The sequence below is a fragment of the Cygnus olor genome, chromosome 5 (assembly GCF_009769625.2).
Source record: "Cygnus olor isolate bCygOlo1 chromosome 5, bCygOlo1.pri.v2, whole genome shotgun sequence".
Classification (NCBI taxonomy): Eukaryota; Metazoa; Chordata; class Aves; order Anseriformes; family Anatidae; genus Cygnus; species Cygnus olor.
The window spans coordinates 15,674,870-15,688,334 of record NC_049173.1 but is presented as its reverse complement, the minus strand read 5'-3'; the positions used below and the strand labels follow the sequence as shown (position 1 = coordinate 15,688,334).

The 13,465-nt window shown below is 44.5% G+C and overlaps 1 protein-coding gene and 1 long non-coding RNA gene across 2 annotated transcripts; both read right to left on the bottom strand.

Annotated features, from left to right (window-relative positions):
• Positions 1–412: 412 nt before the first annotated feature.
• Positions 413–1,981, bottom strand: GSC (goosecoid homeobox). The gene is made up of 3 exons (XM_040558550.1): positions 1,557–1,981; positions 1,090–1,349; positions 413–725 (listed from the first exon to the last, which is right to left on the bottom strand). Exons 1-3 carry the CDS (start codon positions 1,882–1,884, stop codon positions 573–575), a joined length of 741 nt encoding a protein of 246 aa, XP_040414484.1. The 5' UTR covers positions 1,885–1,981; the 3' UTR covers positions 413–572.
• A 2,814-nt stretch (positions 1,982–4,795) lies between these two features.
• Positions 4,796–12,196, bottom strand: LOC121071079. Its single transcript, XR_005820371.1, has 3 exons — positions 12,134–12,196; positions 10,699–10,746; positions 4,796–5,359 (listed from the first exon to the last, which is right to left on the bottom strand). It is a non-coding gene; the product is annotated as an uncharacterized LOC121071079 (long non-coding RNA).
• Between the last annotated feature and the right edge of the window lie 1,269 nt (positions 12,197–13,465).

Below are 13,465 nucleotides of genomic sequence, written 5' to 3'. Positions count from 1 at the left end.
CGGCTGGAGCGAAGAAGGACGAGAGAAGGAGCAAAGTTTGCAGCCGCCCGCAGCCCGCGGCCCGCAGCCTCGGCCCCCAAGGGTCCCTGCGAACAACCGGGGCGGGCCGGGCCGGGCCGAGCCGAGCTGGGCCAAGCAGGGCCGAACCGTGCCAAGCCGGGTCAAGCCTCAGCGCTCCGCCGGAGCCCTCCAAGCAGCACCTGCCGGCCTCCTCGCCGGGGGCGGCCGCTCTCTCGGGCCTCGGGAGGCGAAAGGCGGCCGGCCCCCCCCCCCGGCTTCCCCCGGCTCCCCGGGGTCCCGTCGGGCCCCGTTGCGCCGGCTCCCACGGCGCAGACCCGCCCGCAGCAGCCGCCCCTCGCCCCTGCCCGCCGCGCTCCCCGCCGGCCCGCAGACGCGCCGCCGTCTACCTGTGTAACACCTCCGCACCACATTTTATTTACACGCAATCAACTCGGGGTATTGTACATTATATACAGATAGTTTCCCCCTCCGACAAGGCAGAGCCTGTGCAAGATAGTAGCATCCTCCAGAGCGTATCCTACAGTCCACGGGAAGCGGCCCGCCGCGAGGTATCAGCTGTCGGAGTCCAAGTCGCTTTTGCCGTCTTCTTGCCTCTTCTCCGGAGAAGTTTTGGACGCTTTATTCCATTTTTGCGCGTTTTCCGACTCCTCCGAAGACGACCTCTTTTGCCTCCTCCACTTCGCCCGGCGGTTTTTGAACCAAACCTGTCGGGCGAGGAAGCCGGGTGGTTATGTTAGGGGGACAGTTAGGGGACAGGCAGGTGGTTAGGGGACACGCAGCCCCCAGCCCCCTCCCCGGGCCCTGCCCTGCCCTGTCCCACCCGCAGCCCCTCGCAGGCGGCGGCCGCGCTCCGACGGGCGCTCTCCCGCCCGGGTTCCGTGGGGGAACGGCTGCCGCCGGCCGCCCCCACAAGGACACCCTGGGGAAATGGGAAAAAATAAAATAAAATCCCCCCCAACCTATCTCAACCCCTCTTCTCCCCGGCAAACCTGTTACTCTAGAGGAGCCGTAGAGAGGCGCCTCCGCCCCGCGAGTTTAAAGGCAAGGGGAGAGGGCGGCCCGAAATACCTCCACTTTTTCCTCTCTTAAATGCACCCTCCTGGCCAGCTGTTCCCTGGTGCCCACGTCCGGGTATTTGGTTTCCTGGAAGAGGTTTTCCAGCGCTTCTAGCTGCTCGTCAGTGAAGATAGTCCTGTGCCGTCTTTTTCGCCTGCAGTGCAGCTGGTTGAGTAACTGCAGCTCCGTCCGGGACAAAGTGCCCACGTTCATGTAGGGCAACATCTGATGGGGAACAGGGGACATCAGCACTGAGCCAGTGCCCTCGTAACCTACGGACAGACAGACGAGACGACGACAGGCTTTCGCATGAGACTGCTGCTCCCCCCGGAGAGCCCCCGCTCCCCGCCACCCCCTCCTAACCCCACGGCTCCGGGAACAAAGAAAGCCCGTCCGGTCCTGTCCGGTCCCGTCCCATCCCATCCCATCCCGTCCCAATCCCGTCCCAAACCCGTCCACCACCCCGCCGTGCCCCTTACCTGCGGGGGGGACGCAGGAGCACTGCTGGGCTCCCAGGGCCGGCACGGCCCCGCAACACGAGGGGCCCACGGGGGACGCGGGCACATGCAGCTGCCCGTAGTAGTAGTTGTTGTAGCCGAGCCGGGACCCGCCGACCGCCGGCAGCGCCGAGGCCGGTGCCACCGCCCGGGAGTAAAATCCGCCGTAGTCGGAGGCGCTGCCGTAGAGCGAGTCCCCGTGGAGGCTGGGGAAGACGACGGGCGCGGCGCTCGGGGGCAGCAGCACCGAGTCCTTGCAGCGAGGTCTGGCCGCCAGGATGTTGTCGATGCTGAACATGCTCACAGGCATGCCCCAAACCGTGCCGGGGCAGGGCAGCGGGGACCGGCCGCGGGGGGGAGGGAGGGTGGTTGCGGTGGAGGGCGGGGGAGGCCGGAGGAGACGGGGAATCGAAACTTTTCGGAGGAATTTTGGAAAGAAAAAAAAAAAAAAAAAAGAAAAAAAAAAAGAGGGGGCTCGGAGAGAAAAGAGCGGAGCTTTTTCCGAGGGCAGCTGGCGGGCAGAGTGTGCGTGTGTGTCTGCGCGCCGCTCTGCGTGTGAACGCGCGTGTGTGTGCGCTGGATCCACCCCTGGAACTTTCCCCCCTCAACTCTCGCCTGTTTACTGATCTCAACCCAGAGGGCTGCACGGAGTATAATCCATCTGAACCTCTTCCCTTTTTTATACCCAGGCGACGTCATCCTGGATTTAGTTCCTGGTAATATGCAGATGACAAACAAAACCAGATTTGATTTTGCACCCCCCCGCCCCCCCTTTCGGTGGGGAAGAGGTGGGGGTTACACAAAGGAGTGAAAGGAGCCTGGGTCTGTGTATTGAGAATTAATGAAATTAACGTAATCCTTTCCATTAGCGGGTTTTTTTGAAAGGCCCCAGATTTAGGCTTGATCTCTGCTGCACCGGCTAATTGCCGAGGTTAATCTTATTAATGCCATTGTGCAGAAGTGGTTAGCAGCTCCTAGCCTCGTCTATTATGCACCTACTTTGTTCGTGTTAGTTCACATTAGTGGGTGCGATTTCCTCCGTCTGAAGCTGGGATTCATTATTATGCTCCGAATTGGTTAAGAAGCAAGTTTTTTAAAAAAATAATAAACTTCGGTATAAGCATGCAATCCCCCCTCCCCCCAAGTGTTTCTGTTAGCTGGGTTTGAGTCCTGCGTCCCCCGGCTCGGAGAACTGAAGCGGCATTGAGGAGTGTGCGTTGCTCTGATTTAAGCTTTATGCACTGATGCAACAACGTCTTCTGCTGAGTAAATGAACTATTTTTTTCCTCTTTTCATAGATCAGCTGGCGGAACTGGGACACGTGAATGTTGTAAACAGTTTTATTGTGTTTTATTCTGCAGATTCAGATCCAGACAGGTATCACTTTCTATTTTTAAACAAGCCAGAAGGTGGAAATGTTAATGACCACTGCCATCTCAAATCCCCGGGTCTGGTAGGTGTTCCGATTCGCATTTCATGTCCATTCCGGTGCATTTCTCTTTTCTTTTTCTAAGGAAAAATAAATTCTTTCCTAGCTTAGAAAACGAAGCTTATAGAGTTGCGGTGTTACGGCGAACTTTATATTTTGCATGCTCCGAGAATTTAAAATGGAGCAGTTTAAAATCCCTAAAACTCTTCCTGTTAAGACGTTTGGCTCTCTTGGTAGCTGGCTCTTGTGATTTGCAGAATACTTCGTCTGTCACGACTGTCACTGAGAATCCACAGGAGGTGAACTGAATAAGATTAGACTATTTACCCCATCAGCCCTCCTTCAAAGAAGGTAGGGAATTGTACGCATGAAATGAAAACAACCCATTAAGGTCCGTTTGTGAGGAACACATTATTTTGCCTCAGCAAAGAATATCTTCGTTAGCGCTTACTCGCACTTTTATCCTTCCTTTCCTCGAAATTCCGGGATTTATAACTGCATCTGAGAATGATCTCAACCAAAAACCTATTTCTAGTAAAAGACTCGTATGAACGTGGAGGAAAAAGAACCCCAGGACTTCATTCTCACTTTATTAATACACCGCAATGAGACAAATTATTAGCGTCGTTTGCTTTACTTCATTTACTTCCTGATCAATTTCTATCCGCCCTCGGTATTTAGGAGCTGACCTTCGTGCGGATTTTGCAAATCTGATATAAAGTGAAACTATTTGACGTGGAGTTTTCTTTTTCTTTTAATTTTCTTTTTTTTTTTTTTTTGGTTAGTTTGTGTGTGTGTGTTCAAGGTGGTTTTTTTTTTTTTTGTTTGTTTGTTTGTTTGCTTTTTTTTTTTTTGGTAAGCAATATTCGGGGTCTGGCTCCGTCACGCCGCACACAGAGCAGCGCGGGGCTTAATTCCTCCATCGGGATGCTCGTCCACGTCCCCAGCGGCCCTGCTGCAGCGCTCGGTAGCATCTCCCCGGCGGCCCCTGCAGCTCCCGGCGGGGACGGGGGCTTCGGGCTAGCCGTGACCCCAGCCCCAGGAGAGCCGCGAGGGCACCGGCGGCTCCCCCCGGGCTCTGCCTCCTCCGCGGGTGCCCTGGGGGCCTCCTCGGAGCCACCCCACCGTGCCGGGACGGGCCGAGCCGTGCCGAGCCCCAGGCGCCGGGGACACCGCGCTGTCGGGGACCCCCCCGGCTTCCCGAATTGCTGCACCTCCCGGTGACCCCAGGCCCGCGGTGGGGTTCCCTGGGTGCTGCGCCCCGCTCCCATCGGGACGTCCCCGCCGCTCCCGTCCCGCTTCTCCCAGGTGGAAGCTGCACCGCGGGGCAGGGGCGGGCATCGCGGGACCCCGCCACATCCCCCCCGGGGACAGCCGGGGGCTGGCAGGGCATACACCGCCTGTGCTGTGCGAGAGCTCAGCTTCTGAGCTTCCCGAGAAGTTTTTCGATCTATGAGGCTCTGCTGAAGGATGATCTGCCACGCTGCAATGCTCACCTTTCTTCCCAATTGACAGCGGTTTTTTTTTTTTTTTTTTTTTTTTTTTTTTTTTTTTTTCAAAAGACCTTGTCACCCCCGTTGGGAAAGTTCTCGTTTTGTTTTGTTTTAATCTGGGAAGTCTTGCCGTGCAAACCCCGGTTTTGCTACCCACTTCGCAAAACCTGCTCTAGGAGTTTCTCATTTCACATCCGCTCCTCGCTAACTTTGCAAACGTAAAATTGCGTTAAACAAACAATCAGTTGTCACACAATGTCGGGATGAAATTGTAATAACAAATGAAACGCAAGCAAATTGTGCTGCATAGTGTTGCTAAGCAATTGTTTGTTACCAAAGGACAGTCACAGCATGGGCTGAAAGGGAGATCTAAAGAGGAGGATAGCACCGCGCAAAACAAGCTGTTAGGTATGAAATAAAGTAAACACTGCACTGATTTTCAATATTACTACCCCAACACGATTTCATACAAAGCAATCACCATGCACAAGTCTATGAAAATGCGCTTGTCGAGAAATCGGCCGGGTTTTTTTTATTTTAAGGCATTAAGGACTAAATGCCGGGGATGCGAAGCGCACCGCCCGCCCGGCGCGGCTGCCGCAGGGCACGGGGGCTCCGCAGCCGCGCATCTCCCGCGGGGCCCCGCGCAGCCCCAGCGGCACAGACCGGGGCCTCCCGGAAAAAGCGGCCGGGGAACCTCAGCTGCCGCTGCCCAGGGGGATTCTGAGACGGAGCGGAGGGTTTAGTGCATCGCCCTCCCCGAAAAACCTCTCGGAAAGAGCGCTTCGCAGCACCTCTCTCACGTGCGGATGCCATCGTCCTTCGGCGTTCCCCGAGTTTGTTTCAAATTGATTGCATCATTACTTCACCGAAAAAAAAAAAAAAAAAAAAGTAAAAATCATACAATGCGAAATTACGGTAATTTGTTCCCAGAATAAACTTATCTTGAACTGATTAGGAAAGTCAGTCATTTGAAAACGAGGCAGAAACGCGTTTTTTTCTAAAGCTTCCCTCTAACAATATCAGCTTCTAAAGTTTTCATTCATATAAACTTTATTAATGAAGATCTTTTATTTAAACGTCAAGGGGATTTGAAATTTAGAGTAAATTATGAAGCATGCATGTCTTGCCAAGTCATGGGTCAAATGCATTTGTGAAAAACTGCTAAAAGAGCATATGGTTTTGAATTTTTCTACAATGACTAGTGTTTAAATAAATTGCTTGTACTGCTTAACTTCATGTATAATTTTGACAGAAATTGGCCTATAGCCTTTTGATATGTAAACATTTCAGGCTTTTATGCGGTATAAAAAGACACTTGCTTTTTGGGATCAGCTAAAGCAGTCACCCTGTAATTCAGAAAACTGGCACCTAACATTACATTCTTGCTACATTTCAACTTTCAAGTTGCAGCATAAGGGTGGGAGAGCGAAGGGACATTTCAAAAGCAATGTCCAATTGGAATTAAAATCTGCAAATGAGGTGAGAATGTGCCACTCACTATCTGATTGAATTGGTTAAATTATAGCATTAGAGTGAATTCTCTGTCTTGTTTTCCAAAAAACAACAGACGAATCAGTGAAAACAGGCTTCGACGCAGCACAGACCTGACTTGCAATTCGAATGCATGCCTTAGAACAAAATCTGCCTGAAGTACAAATAGGTGTGAGAAAGGAAACCCAAATATCCCTTTTGAATGTATTTCTATGAATTCTTTCTTTTTTACAAACTATCTGGGTCTGTAAAAATCAAAACGGACCCTTAGGTATGGAACATTGCCTACAATGGATACTAATACACCATAATCCTTGGACTCGCCATTTAGCAAACTGCATGCCCGCTTGCATTTCACCAGTTCCCAAGTCTTTTGCAGGTATTCCTCCATTGATTTTTTTTTTTCCTGGTGAAGAGCAGGGTAGACCTTCTACAAGGGCTTCAGCCTACAGTGCATACAAATAGTGGGTCACTCAGTTTTAAGTCTCCTTAAACTTAAATGATTTTGCACACGTATAAATCCAGCAAGCTACTGAATAAATCCATTTATTACTAATATATCTGCCTCACATAAATAAACTTCCTAATGTTGATTGGATGGATAAGCCTAGCCCAGCGCTAGACAGCACAGGACCTGGATAGTTGCCTGGTGCTAGACAGCTCAACATGTTTATTTCCTATGTGCTTTAGCTGGGACTAAGCTGAAGTTGGAAAAAGGTTCAAATGAACTATATAATTTCAATCTGTTTCTGTAGTACAATTCGTATTTATTGTATATGTCAGTTTGTCACACACAGAGTTCTCAAGATACACTGCCCCTTTTGTTAGTGTACGGAGGTGATTTTTTTCAGAATTGTAATGAGTCAACATTCTGTTGTAGATGATTCGGATGCTATAACAGTTTAAAAACTGATATGAGTTCAGTCTGATGTGAGGTAATCTAGTGAAGAATGTAGAATCTCTTAAAGGTGTCCATGAATGTGAACAAAGGCAAAGGACTTTTTTTTTTTTTTTTTTTTTTTCCCAGCCTTTTCATATATTCCAGCGTAAAACAAACTTAGCAAATGAGGAGGTGTAACACCACTGACATAACAGGAAAAAAATATATTTTTTCCCCCTCTAAACAAAGGAATTATGCTACATATAATCTGTGCAGATCATTGCAAAGAAGACTCTTAAAGTATTTTTTTCAAGAGGACAGTGGGAAAATATTTCTGGTCCTTGACTGCACCCACAGGTGTCAATGAGCAGATGTCCTGATAACTGGTAATTTTGCTTTCAATTTTTTTTTTCTTTCAATTTTGCTTTCCATTAGATGCAGTTTGGGTCAAATACTTTACTCATTGATATTGTGATCAAATTTGTTTAAGATCACTAAAGTGGGATGATGTGGACATCAATGTTATGAAAAAGTTTCATTCCAAAGGAAGTGTTGTAGAGGCTGACACAGCACAAGTCTCCTGCAGAGACATGACTGACCCACTATTAGGAAGAGGCTCTCTGTCACAGTAGAGCCAACAGTCAAGATTTCTCCCGAAAATTGAACCGTACTGTAACAGTACAGTTACAAGCTTCAAAGACAAGGTGGCTTCACTCCAACATTTTAGTATTTAATACTTTGGTTTTCTCTGTAAGGATAATTCTAATTTTACCTATGTTGTACATACAGTCACATATAGCTATGCATAGGTAGACATTTGTTCATGTATCTAATCCCTACATGTAATGTGCCTAAACTGCGCTCATTTTAAGCATCATTATGTTATTAAACCTCTTTCTATGCTAGGGTTTATACTAGTATAAGTATAGCATTTGAAAAAAAAAAATACACACACACACAAACAAAATAAGCCAAACGACTTCTTTCCTGATTGACAAACATAAACCAAACTAAGACCTCTGTTGTTGATTTTCCTTTTTCCAGTGACTGAACTAAGTTTTTGGATCATCATGTAGCACACTGGATTTTAAACCACAAGAGATCCTGAGCACACACAGCTACAAATCAAGTCAACAGAAATTGTGTGTGGTCAGCACTTATCATTCTGCACAAGCATTATTATATTGGCTAAAGCTCTTCTTTGTAGTATAAACTGTACATACTTAATGTCTCCTCTCTCCAAAAAGGCCCTGGGAGATTACACCCAAAGTAGTCATTTATTTGTAATGCAAAGAGACTCAAAAGGCTTTTCTAGGGAGTTAGAGAAACAAAGTCAGCTTTAAAAATAAATAAGTGAACCATACAAAAGACAGCTATTGCATTGTTTTCTTTAATGTATACATGATGTCTTTTTGAAACTTCTACTTTTTTAGGGGCTTCAGAGTTTATGAGTATCACTCTAGCATAATCTAATAGTTTTTACTCTAGTAGGACTAAAACTGGAGCCCAATCCCACATCTATGGAAGTCTGCCTGTTAATTGCCATGGATTTTGAATCAGAATTTAGAGAGAGAGGGATGGATCTTCCAACTAAATGTTGTATTATCATTGCCAAACGCCATGTAACTAAAACTTAATAGACTTCCATGACAGCTTGTTTTCTTTTCTTTTCCTTCCTTCCTTCCTTCTCTTTCTTTCTTTCTCTTTCCTTCCTTCCTTCCTTTCTTCCTTCCTTCCTTCTTTCTTTCTTTCTTTCTTTCTTTCTTTTTCTTTCTTTCTTTCTTTCTTTCTTTCTTTCTTTCTTTCTTTCTTCTTTTTCTTTCTTTCTTTCTTTCTTTCTTTCTTTCTTTCCTTGTTCCTTTCTTTCTTCCTTTCTTCCTTTCTTCCCTTCTTCCCTTCTTCCTTCTCTCCTTCTTCTTCCTTTCTTCCTTTCTTTCCTCTTCTTTCTTCTCTTTCTTTTCTTTCTTTCTTCTTTCTTTCTTTCTTTCTTTCTTTCTTTCTTTCTTTCTTTTTCTTTCTCTTTTTTTTCTTTCTTTCTTTCTCTCTCTCTCCTCTCTCTTTGATGCAATTGTGCCAGACTCATATCATGAAGGTTTACAATTTTTAAAGAACACAGGAAATTATATTAAAAATGAATGTTTGCAAAGGTCAAAAGTAAAATACTGGATAATTATAGTAGAGAAATATATAATGAAGGATAATGGATTTAAGGCAAGTGAGGCAAATATTCCAAAGGAATTATAAAATTGCTACCTTGGTTAGAAGTTATTTTGAATTAATGAAATAAATAATATCATTATTATTGTTTTCAGTGACCATGGTTACACTAGACAGAATAAATAGGATCATCCAGTGAAACAACTCAGGTAGAAGAATTATTATACCTACCTTCTAATGCTCTCAACCTTAATCCAAGTCTCTAGATTAAATCACACGACTGTCAGTCAACTATTTGAGTTCTAATTTATGCACTATGGGGGAAAAACAGCCTGTTTACATCAAAGGTCATTTGTGGAATGAACACAAGACTCAAACCACTAGAGGACAGAAGTAAAAAGCTATGTTTATATGACATTATAAAGCTTCGGTTTGTTTCTTTCTATTTCTAAACCCATTTTAATTTGTAATGTTAGTACGTATAAGAGTTTTGATACCTTTCTGAAAGTTAACAGAAAAATTTAAAATTAAATAGGATTATCTTGAAGTCCAGATTAATTGATGGGTTTCCCCTTCCTACTCAACCATTCCCAGTCCAGGATTAGAGTTTCAAATTCCTGCAGTATATATTTAAATACTTGCAGCTAACACTTCTTATACTTTCAATCTGATTGAATTAGATAAGGCATTTTTATAATTGGGAATTATATCATGTTCAGGGGCAACAACTGTGTCAGCTACTCCCATGGATCAGGAACGTTTATGCCAGTATCTACACATTTTAGCTGTCTTCAGGACAAGACAATTTGTCCTTTGATTTCATTCTTTCTTTCTAATTCTTATGCATAGCTTCCATGCAGTCTGGTCTTCAACCTTTTGGTTTGGAAGGAAAGTCTGTTCTTTCTGATAACTCTGAGTTTTCATGATGGATTTGTTCCAAGTTACAGTAAGATATGTAAGAACATGGTTTGGGCCTGTTGCCTGTTTTAGGAGGTTGGTCTGTGGTGTGTAGCTAGATATAATTCTGGACCATGAACTTAGCTGAGAAACTTGGTGCAGCAGCAAAAGTCAAGAATAGTTCATATTTCAGAAGTTTTATCAAGGACATTTTCTTTGTTTATGTCCCCAACATGATATAAATATGCTTTTGAGAGTAAAGATGAATTGTTCCATGATTTTTTGCCGTTGGTAAGTATTTTCAGAGAGGGAATACTGACTCCTTCCCACTCTGCTTCTTGCAGTGGATACATCAGCATACATCAGCAACTCATTTGAGAATTAAATATGCTCAAAACTCTTACAGATTGATATCAACATTTCTTAGGCCACTTCTTTAATATGCTTTAGCCTCAGGGTAGTATATATGCACTAGCCACCACGTTGAGAAATCCAAAGGGCACAAAACATGCAGGGGCAGACCTAATCAAGAAAGTTACGTGTACATAGAATGTGAATTTATAGAGCTCTCTCAGTCTACACTATATTTTGCACATGGAAAAGTTTTTTTTCCAACTGAGAATACCTTGAACCTTTCAGCCATCACATTTCATGCATGCCATGAGCCCCTGCACAGCCATCATGAAGAAGACAATGAGCTGCAAACTTATATCCAAATCTTACTGTGTGCTCCTAAAGAAAGTCCACAGTTTCACTGAAGGTGAGAAGACTTACCTTAAAGTAAAGTTGTGGGCTTCTGGATACCTGACTATCCAGAATTATCTGAAGATAAGGAAAGGCATTTTAGTAGCAATGATCTTACTGAGGTGACTTTTCAGAATTCAGTGACGGCTGTCACAGTCTCTGTCTGTGCCTCAGTTTTGTTGCTCCAGACGTTTAAAACTTGATGTTGGTTACAAAATTTGCTGTTTTGAACAGGGCATGAAGATGGATTTGAAACAGCAGTTGGTGGCAGCAATGTCTGTTTGTTTTCGTTGCTATTTTGTACATCTATCTGAAATCTTATCTGTCTGAATATCTTAAGGCATTGCAAAACCTATGTTGGATGTGATGTGAAGTTCCAGAATGTATATATTTTGTAATATACATTGGAAAAAATGGTAAAAATGAAAACTTTCAGAATATTTGCAGAATGGTGGGGAAACTTTCAGAATATTTGCAACCCCTAAAGTTTCCCCATTATACATATGCTCCATTCATCCAAACGCAGGTAGCAAAGTATTCTGGTTTCTTTTGATTGTAAAATATTTTCTTTACAAAGACTTCTGAAGTCATTGGTCCCAGATGACTAATGCTGTAGTCTAGCAATCAGAGTTTAAATCCCACTAATTGTAGGTTCTCTTAACCTCAGCCTGCCCTAATTTAGCAAAGATGTCTGGCCTGTGTTGAAACATTAGCAGAATCTAGGGAAACCAGAGCATAACTCTAAATATTTTCTACAGATATTCCCCAGCCTATACTCTGGCCCCCAACAACTGGATTCTTAATACAAAGACGATTTCAACATGACCATCAGGCTCTTGAAAGAGCTATGTTAAAAGAAATTGACTATCTTGTGCACAGAGTACCTCGACTTCAAACTGACTATGGTTAATGTAAATGTTGGCTTAGCATGACATTTGCTTGCTCTATACTCAAAGAGAGAGTGATATATAGACAGCCTTTGGATTGTGTCTTAAAAGTTTCTGGACTGTAAAACAAACTTTGCTGTGTTGTGTATTCTGAGGTCCCAAAGAGGAAAACTGAAACACTCACTCTTCCAAGGTAACCCAGGAGTCAGTCTACACACAGCAACTCTACTGACAAATGTATTCCTTGGTTGAACTGGTGATATTTCTCTGTGAAAATCCAGAAGAGAAACTCTAGCAATTACAAAGTAATTCTGAATCTGCAGTTGGATTTTCTGCTTATTTATAGAATACAGCACGATTCTGTGCTGAGTGTTCATGAAATGTGTGATAGAATAGTCCGGTTCTTTCAATGACCAAAGTTACAGCAAACCACACCATTGTGCTCTGAGGGTTTCTGCAATATTAAAGATGCTAGTCATTATTTAAATGCTATGTCCAATTATGGCATAAAGTCACATAATTCTGGCATTTCTTCAAGTCACATTAACCCCCCCCAGCCTACATAACACTCCACTTACCCTACCGCTGCTTTCCCAGCCTGGCTGCTGTCTGCCTGTCACTTGAAACTGAGGGCTGATTTCAAACATTCTCAAGCCTGACTGGTAAAACACGTGCTTCTCTCTGATGTGTCATTTGCAGTGTTCATTCAGTGGGATTTAAATGGAGCCTTGATCTTACAGCTTGAAGGAAAATAAAAGTAGAGGGAAGTCTTATTGTTTTGGCACTTGGCTAAGCATTGTATAGCAATGCATAAATGGAAAAAAAATACTACCAGAAACAACTCTGAGGTTTTTCTATTAAAAGCACTCATTGCTATGTAACACTGTATAAGTAGGGTAGAGTAAGGGTCAGTAAAAGTTGTTCAGGTCGGGGAAAAAAAAACACATTTAACATTCATGCCTCCAACACAAGGCTGTAATACATAAACACATACAAATATACATACAGAAGAGATCATTACATTTCAGGCAAGAAGCAAGTGTCAGTGCATTCGAATTTATAGTACTAAAAATCAGCTCAAACAGCCATTGCCACAGATTTCTTCCTCGGATGATTTGGACTTTGTGTAATCATGCTGTGTCCATAATGCACCCCTTGAATTAAGTAATTTGGAATGCCAACCAGAGAAACTTTCGGCTGCAGTCAGTAATCCTCAAGGGCTACAGCGAGCGATGTGTCTCCAGCTAAGATCACTTTGATATCGTTGGTCTATAAACTCCACATGCTTTGCCAGATTAAAATATGATTCAGTGTTCCCAGAGGGAGCCGGGAAAGTCTGTGCCATCGTCTAACAAAGGTGAGAGCTGAGCTCGTCCCCTCTTGCTTTGCTGTCACTTTGTTATCTGGGACTGCTCTGGACAAGGGCAGACAAGCCCACCGTGACAGGTCAGCTGTGCATGGGAGAAGCTCAAGCCCCCAAACAAGATATGCTGGCACCGAACTGACAGCAAGAGAATTTCAGCAAATCTTCAGCACCTTTGATTTTAACAGGTGTTGGGTCAGGTTTTAATTCAGATTACATTGCAAATACCTTCCCGCATGATAACAGGTTAATTGCAGGGATAGATGAAAACCACAGGACCTCTGGGGGAATTAAAACTCTCAAGAAATCTGTACTTACTCTCAGGCAAATTATCTTGCTGTTGACACTGGGGGTAAACCACAGGTCCTCCTATTCCTTGTTCAACGGGGCAGTAAATAGGCTGGCAAACATAAAAAGAGCCAAAAACTTTAATACCATTACAGAAAGCTCTGCTAGACATCCTGCTGTGCAGGGTCCAAAGAGTCACTTTTGTTACTGAATCCTTGTTCTGTACTGACCCTTTACACTACTGCTGAAGCTGTGGTAG